The 8314-nt window shown below is 40.4% G+C and overlaps 1 protein-coding gene across 1 annotated transcript in view; it reads left to right on the forward strand.

Annotated features, from left to right (window-relative positions):
- Window positions 1–8314, forward strand: part of CDKAL1 (CDK5 regulatory subunit associated protein 1 like 1) — a 654035-nt gene that overhangs the window by 14090 nt on the left and 631631 nt on the right. Inside the window, exons 2-3 of the mRNA XM_003788378.3 lie at window positions 5421–5595; window positions 7529–7641. Of these exons, the coding sequence (XP_003788426.1) occupies window positions 5426–5595; window positions 7529–7641 (283 nt within the window). The 5' untranslated portion in view covers window positions 5421–5425. The remainder of the gene's footprint in view (window positions 1–5420; window positions 5596–7528; window positions 7642–8314) is intronic.

Genomic DNA, 8314 nt, shown 5'->3' on the forward strand with positions numbered 1-8314 from the left:
GAACCCGCTACCTTAGGTGTACGTGGCTGGCGCCTTAGCCGGTTGAGCTATAGGCGCCGAGCCCACTCTTATAAATTGAGGTGCATTCTGGTTGGGTGCATGAATGTTAATAATTGAAATCTCATCATGTTGAGTGTTACCCTTAACAAATATGAAGTGGATATCCTTGTCTTTCCTTACTTTTGTTGGTTTAAAGCCCATCATATCTGCGAATAAAATTGCATCCCTTGCTTTTTTCTGATTTCCATTTGCCCTAAATATAGATGACCATTCACCCTTCACCCTGAATCTATATTTGTCTTTTTAAGGTAAGATGAGATTCTTGTATACAGCAGATATCTGGCCTGACTTTTTGTATCCAGTCAGCCAACCTGTGCCTCTTTAGAAGACAATTTAAGCCATTCACATTAATTGAGAATTTTGATAAGCCTGATAGAATTTTGGGTATCGAGTTTTTCAAAAGTCCAGTGGACATTTTTAATCCTTTTGCCACTGTGGAAGTTGGGATTTGATCAAAAGTTTCTGAGTGAATTTACTTTTGTGGTGGAGGATTGCACTAGTCATTATGGAGGATAGGTCTGAGAATATCCTGGAGAGCTGATTTAGTTATGGCAAATTTCTTCACCATGTGAATGTCATTAAAGTATTTAATTTCTCTATCATAAATGAAACTCAGTTTAGCTGGATACAGGATGCTGGGTTGAAAGTTACTTTGTTTTAGGAAGTTAAACTTCCTAAAACACCCTCTTCTAGCTTGAAAGGTTTCAGCAGAGAGATCTGCAGTCATTCTAATATTCTTCCCCTTGTAGGTTGTTGTTTTCTTATGTCTGGCTGCTTTAAGAATTTTCTCCTTCATATTAACTTTAGTGAAGTTAATTATGATGTGTCTGGAGGATATCTTATTCAGATTGAGTTGTGCTGGGGTTCTGAAACTATCTGCTATATGAATTTCAGAATCTCTTGGCATGTCTGAAAAGTTCTCCTTCATAATCTCATGAAGAAGAGCCTCTGTGTTTTGTGAAGCAACTTCGTCACTTTCAGGAATTCCTCTAAAGTGAATATTAGTTTTCTTTGAATTATCCCAGAGTGCTCTGAGAGAATCATCTGTTTTTGCTCTCCATTTGTCTTCCTCTTTGAACGCTTGGGAGCATTCAAAAGCTTTGTCCTCAGTGTCAGAGATCCTTTCTTCTGCTTGCTCCATTCTGTTACTGAGGGATTCTACTGTATTTCTCAGATCTTTGAGAGCTGCAAATTCTTGTCTTAATTTGTCTAAATCTTTGGTGAGTTTGTCTTTGAATTCATTGAATTCTTGAGACAACTTTTGAAATGCTCCTTGAATTTCTAATTCCAACTTTACCTCCATTCTATTAATTTTATTTGCAATCCAAACTCTGAATTTGATTTCTGACATCTCAGCCATTTGTATATGAAATGAATGGGATCTTCAGTTGTGTCCGCCATAGCATTCCTTGGGGGAGTTGCTTGACTCTGGTTATTCATGTCACTGGAGTTTTTCCACTGATTCCGCCCCATGATTATTTTACACCATTTGGCTAGATGAACAGATAAGGTGAAGTTGGGTTGGGGGGCTTCTGGAGAGTGATTAATCAGCCCTTTGCCCAAGAGCTGTGACTGGTGTCTGTACCTTTTCCCCTAGAGCTTTGCAAAGGACCCATACAGTGCTACGGCCTGAGACACTGGGGACTTAATTGGTGTGGTGGGGCTAAGTGTCTCTGTCTTGTTTTCAGTTGGTCTCTGTCCTACCCTAGTGAATCAGTTACTCTGGGTTGAAGTCTCAGCTGTGGAGCAATACCAGCAATCAAGTCACCCTGCCCCCCATGGGCAACAACTGGAAAAGGAAAATCAAAGCTTCCCAGAACCACACACCTAGGGTACCACTTTGGATAGTCCTCTGGTGATTGGTCCAGTTCGAGAGATCCAAATCAGTTGTCCCAGTCAGCACCTGGTGTCTAGTGAGGGAGTTCAAAAAGTCTTTGGCAACTAGATAACAGGGGTCTGCTGGCAGCTCTAGTATGATTTGTTCTGGTACTCCGTGGAGTCAGAAGGATCCCCCTAGCAAATGAATTAGTCTGGGAAGGTTGATGCCTGCTTCCCCACCTTCTACCTCTGTCATGCCCAGTTATTGGTAATCCCGCAGGGCTATGACCCAGTTCCCTCCAATGAGTAGATGCTCCAGGGGTTTTAGCCTGCCTGAGTCACAGAGAGATCTTATGTCTTCTTGGCCAGGTCTCTGTATTTTGCCATCATCCAGTAGGGGAAGCTTATTGGAACCTGGGGTGGTTCACTCTGTTCCAGCCCTGCCCCTGATTGATGTTGCTGACACTTATATTTATGTAGATTTTGTGATCCTGTCCTGGCTATATTCCCCTGTGGACCAGGCACTGTTTGAGTTCAGAGAAACTGTGACTCAGCCCCGGTCTGTGCTGCTGCCTGGAGCTGGTGTTTCTGTCTCCCTGGCAGGCTGTGTTGGAGTGGTTGCAGTTAGAGCTCACACTTGGCTTGGAGTTCCAGCCTCGGCCTGCCTGCCTTTGTCTCAGCTATGATGCCCTGAGGGCCGGGTGTTTCTTAGGCTCACTAAAGCAGTCCTGGCTCAGTTCTACCCTGGGAATATGCCGTCTCTGCATGCACCTTCTATTCTCTGTCCTTGCTCCCCTCTGCCCAGGCTGGTACCACCTCAGGCAAACCCTTTATCACGGGGCCTGCGTTACTGTCCCAGATCTATTCCGCCAGTGTCTGCCACCAGGGAAGATGCCTGGCTTTCTCTGGTTTCCCAGAGACAGGGAGTGTCCTTCCAAAATATCCCCAGGGGTGTAAGCCCTATTGTTCTAGCTGCTGCTGCTGCTGCATGCTGTGGACCACCGCCTCTCCCCCTCCTGTCCACTTCCTTCAGTCCACCACCTCCTTATTCCTGTGCTGCAGAATCAGTACAAACCTGCAACAGTCCACACCCTGTCCACATTTCTTGAGAAAATGCCCAAGACTCTGGACTCCATGGGGGACAGGCTTTCAGACCTCGGGGTGAGAGTGCAGGGAAGTGCTGGGAGTTCAGAATTGCAGGTAGAGAATATATACAGTTTTATACAGTTTTATGCCTGGCAGGAGAGTGTCATGGAACCCTAATAGGGGAAGGAGGTCTGGTTTTTAGAGGGGCTCTCCCATGGGATAAAATGGGAGGATGTTTGAACTTTGCTCACTTGTTTGTAGAAAGTATACTGCGAGCTGTTCTCATGGGGAAGGGAACTCCTTTCCACTTGGTGATGGATTTTGAACCTATTGTTTGTATCCTTGGAGGTCACAGCTCGCCTCAGTAGGGTTGATGTGTGTTCTTCAACCTTCTGTCTTGGCTCAGCTCCAAACCATCAGCTTACTTGCTAAACTTCTGTCCTTTAACCTTTAACTCTCCTTCTGGACGGGAGCCTCTGCAGAAAGCTGGCTCTAGTCAGCCATCTTGCCTCCGCCCCCCTTGAATTAATTTTTGTATAAAATGTGAGACTTAGGTTAAGGTGTCGTGTCTTTTATTTTTGACCTATATACATCCTGTTCCCCAACATGAATGTTGAAAAGCCTATCTTTCCTCCACTGGCTTGCTTTTGCAATTTCATAAAAAAATCATTTGGGCATATTTGTGTGGGTTTGTTTCTGAGTTGTCTGCTCTGTTAACATGTGTTTCTGTTCCTCCACCAAGTTCATGATTACTGTAGCTATTTAATAGGTCTTAACGTCAGGCAGACCAATTCCTCTTACTGCCTGACTTTAAGACCTATTAAATAGCTACAGGCCCCTGACACAATGCCTAGTTATTGTTTGGTTGCAGTTATTGTTGTTTAGCAGGCCCTGGCTGGGCTTGAACCTGCCAGCCATGGTGTATGTGACTGGCTCCCTTCTTAGTGAGCTGTGGGCACCAAGCCAAGGGAAAGGAAACTTATTATTATTATTATTTTTTTTGCAGTTTTTGGCTGGGGCTGGGTTTGAACCTGCCACCTCCGGTGTATGAGGCCAGCGCCCTACTCTTTTGAGCCACAGGCACCACCCCTGGAAAGGAAACTTTTGTTGGAGGCTTTTATTTTCTGCATCTGTTGACATTTCTGCATTGCTGGCTTTTTCAGTTCCAAGTCTGGGATATAGGAAGAAAAGAAAATCTTCTTTGGTTCCCGAGGTCTCTCTCCATCTGCTGCCTCCTCTCCTCCTTTCAAGATCATCTTATATTTGTTTAAAAAAATGTTCAGAGTTTTACTTGTGTTTTGCTGAAAGGATAAGGCAAAGTATGTCTACTCTTATCTTCCTGGAATCTGTGTTCACAGTTTCTTTTTGGAGTTATAAAAATTTTGGGCTGAGTTCAGTGGCTCATGCCTGTTATTCCAGCACTTTCAGAGGCTGAGGTGAGAAGATTGCTTGAAGCCAGGAATTTGAGACCAGCCTGAGCAATATATTGAGACCCAGTCTCTCCAAAAATAAAAAAGGGAAAATCAGCCAGGTGTAGTGTCACGCACCTATAGTCCCAGGTGCCCAGGAGAATGAGGCAGGAGGATTGCTTGAACCCAGGAGTTTGAGGTTGCTGTGAACTTTGCTTATACTACTGTACTCCAGCATGGGCAACTGAGACTGTATCTCAAAAAAAAAAAAAAAAAAAAAAAAAAAAAAGAAAAAAATCTTTCCAACATTTAGAATAGTAGAATAAGATAGTATCAGTAGACCTATTTTCCAGGTTTAAAAATTATATATGTTTTTCTATCTGTCTTACTCTATTTTTTGAGGTGTTTTCGAGTAAATTATAGATATGACATTTTACTTTTAAAACAATATGCATCTTTAAAAAAAAATTTTGGAACATAGACAGTGTTTATGACTAATGATTTATAGTAATATCTTCATATTATCTAATGTTTAGTTCATATTCTGATTTCCCTATTTATTCCCCACATGTCTTGTGGCTAAAATAACAAAGATCCAATCAAGAACATAAATGGTATTTTGTTGTCAGGCTTTTAAGTTTTCCTTAATCTTGAGCAGTTCTTCTCCTTTTTTATTTCCATGATATTAATTTATTGAAGAACTAGTTTCTGTTGAACCTTGGAATCCCACTATTTATAGGGTTTGTCTCACTGTGTCCTTGTGCTTATCTATTGCATTTTTTGTAAACTAGAAGTTAGATCTAAAGACTTGATTAGATTCAAGTTTGATGAGAATGGTTCACAGATGTTAAGCAGATTTTCTTTCTTTCTTTCTTTTTATTAAATCATAGCTGTGTACAATAAAGAAATCATGGGGTACACTGTGCTGGTTTTATATCTAATTTGAAATATTTTCATCAAACTGGTTAACATAGCCTTTACGGCATTTTCTTAATGATCATGTTAAAGCAGATTTTCTTAAGTTTATGTTATGTCTAACTTTTATAGACAAGATGCCTTCTGCATCCTGTGATGCACTATTGGATGACATAGAAGATATCGTGTCACAGGAAGATTCAAAGCCACAAGATAGGCATTTTTCGAGAAAGCATGTTGTTCCAAAGGCACGAAGACGAAATACCCAAAAATATTTGCAAGAGGAAAACTGTCCCCCCAGTGATAGGTAAGCTTTTTTGCTTTAAATGGTCTTGTTTCCTTCCACAGGAGGATTTAGTGCTACTAGTTTATGTGATATACATACTGTCTCTCTTTTTAAGAATGTTTGAACTTTTGATAGGAAATACAGTTTGAGTATCCCTTAACTGAAATGCCTGGGCAGGACCAGAAGTGTTTTGGGTTGTTTTGGATTTTGGAATAGCTGCATTATGTAATTACCTGTTGAGCATTCCTAATCTGAAAATCCAGAATCCTCCAATGAACATTTCCTTTGAGTATCATTTTGGTGCTCAAAAAGTTTTGGATTTTGAGTATTTTGGATTTCAAATTTTTAGATTAGGGATAGTCAGCTTTCTTTTTTTTTTCTTTTTAATTGAATATATTTAGATTTGGTAATTAGTTAAAAAAGAAAAAGATGTCAAATTGGATGTTCCTTGCATTGCAGCAGGCAGGGCCCAGGACAGTAGAAATCTCTTTGCTATAACTGTAGTTTGTGTATAATTCTGTGTTACTTCCACATTTTTACTAGAAGTTGGAAGTTTTTTTTTGTCTGTCACCCAGGCTGGCATGGGGTGCAGTGGCATAATTATAACTCACTGCAACCTCAGACTTCTGAGCTCAAGTGATCTTCCTACCTTAGCCTCCTTGAGCACCTGGGACTACAGGTGCATTCCACCATGCCTAGCTAATTTTTAAAAAATTATTTTTGTAGAGACCGGGTTGCCAAGTGATCCTCCTGTCTCAGCCTGCAAAATTGCTTGGGATTATGGGTGTGAGCCACCATGCCTGGCTTCAGTTTATGATTTTTTGAAGACAGTGGTACTTTAGATATTTGATTTTTTCTTAGCCAATTTACAAATACTGCTGGGTCAGCTAAATGCATTGGGTACAATGAAATTATTGCCTTACATAATGCTTTATAGTAGGTATCTAGTCAGTGAAATTCTAATACAGCCTAACCAGAAAGGATTATGTAATTGTATAGTTTTAATAAGCCTGTGTTTACTACATTGTTGAAAGTTTTAATATACTGTTTTGTTTGGAATATTAAGCCTTTAAAATCTCTGAATTTAAATTTACTTATATTTTAATAACTGAAGTTTATCAAATTTTCCCATCTTCAGGGTAATTTCTATTTACTTATAAATTATTAGAGCACTCCAAATTGAAAGTTCATTTTTTTCTTCCCAAAAATGTTACCTTTTTTTAGAAGTCTGTTTCTTTTCTTTTTTTTGAAACAGAGTCTTACTATGTCACCCTTGGTAGAATGCTGTGGCATCACAGCTCACAGCAGCCTCAAACTCTTGGGCTTAAGTGATTCTCTTACCTCAGCCTTGCAAGTAGCTGGGACTACAGGTGTCCACCACAATGCCTGGCTGTTTTTTTGTAGTAGTTGTCATTGTTGTGTGGCAGGCCCTGGCCAGGTTCGAACCTGCCCCCCCCCAGGGTTGTGCTGGTGCCCTAGCTGCTGAGCTATAGGCGCTGAGCCAGAAGTCTCTTTTTATAGATGGGGTACTTTGAATAATGCCTGATTGTTATTTATATCTGTAAGTTTGTAAGGTTGCAATTAGTATATAGATATACTTAGTTTTCTTTCATCTGTTATTGTTGCCAGAACCATTTTCTTGGCTATTTTTATTTATATATACTTTTCTAACAGTTGAACTTAGTAAGGTAGTAGTATGAATTTAAAATGTAATTCAGAGATAAATGAGGTTTTTTAAACTGTAGAGTCTTAAAATTCTATGGTTATATTATCTTGATTTCAGACTTTTGAGGTAACAGCAGATTTTGAATTAAGTTGGTGCATTTAATAAATATCTTGTCAGTTAATTGCAGTGTGTTTGTGTGTGTGTGTGTAATGTACCCTGAAATTATGTAGTGTTTTTAATTCTAAAAGTTAATGAGACTTACTTTTAAAAAAATTCCTTGTTTAACAGCACCATTCCAGGCATACAGAAAATTTGGATACGAACATGGGGTTGCTCTCATAATAATTCAGATGGAGAATACATGGCTGGACAGCTAGCTGCTTATGGCTATACAATTACAGGTAATGAAATTTGTAATGTATTTTATTTTATTTTATTTTTTTGAGACAGAGTCTCAAGCTGTTGCCCTAGGTAGAGTGCTGTGGTGTCACAGCTTACAGCAACCTTAAACTCTTGAGCTTAAGCGATTTTCTTGCCTCAGCCTCCCAAGTAGGTGGGACAATAACCACAACACCTGGCTATTTTTTGGTTATAATTGTCATTGTTTGGTGGGCCCGGGCTGGATTCAAACCCTCCAGCTCTGGTGTATGTGGCTGGCATCCTAGCTGCTTGAGCTACAGGTGCCAAGCCTGTAATGTATTTAATTGATTACATTTCTCAGAGTTAAGTTTTTTGGAGACATGTACTCTAGCTTCAGAGATTAAAGAATATTTTAGCAAACTTAATGCTTTTAAAGCAAAACAAGAAATACTGTTTATTTGCCAAGATAACTATGGGTATCATTTTTTAAAAACTTAAGCTTGGCTCAGTGCCTGTGGCTCAAGTGGCTAAGGCGCCAGCCACATACACCTAAGGTGGTGGGTTCAAATCCAGTCTGGACCTGTCAAACAATAAAGATGGCTGCAACCAAAAAATAGCTGGGCATTGTGGTGGGCGCCTGTGGTCCCAGCTACTTGGGAGGCTGAGGCAGGAGACTCGCTTGAGCCCAGGAGTTGGAGGTTGCTGTGAGCTGTG

This window comes from Otolemur garnettii, unplaced genomic scaffold (assembly GCF_000181295.1).
Source record: "Otolemur garnettii isolate 467f Iridium unplaced genomic scaffold, OtoGar3 scaffold00026, whole genome shotgun sequence".
In the NCBI taxonomy this organism is placed as follows: Eukaryota; Metazoa; Chordata; class Mammalia; order Primates; family Galagidae; genus Otolemur; species Otolemur garnettii.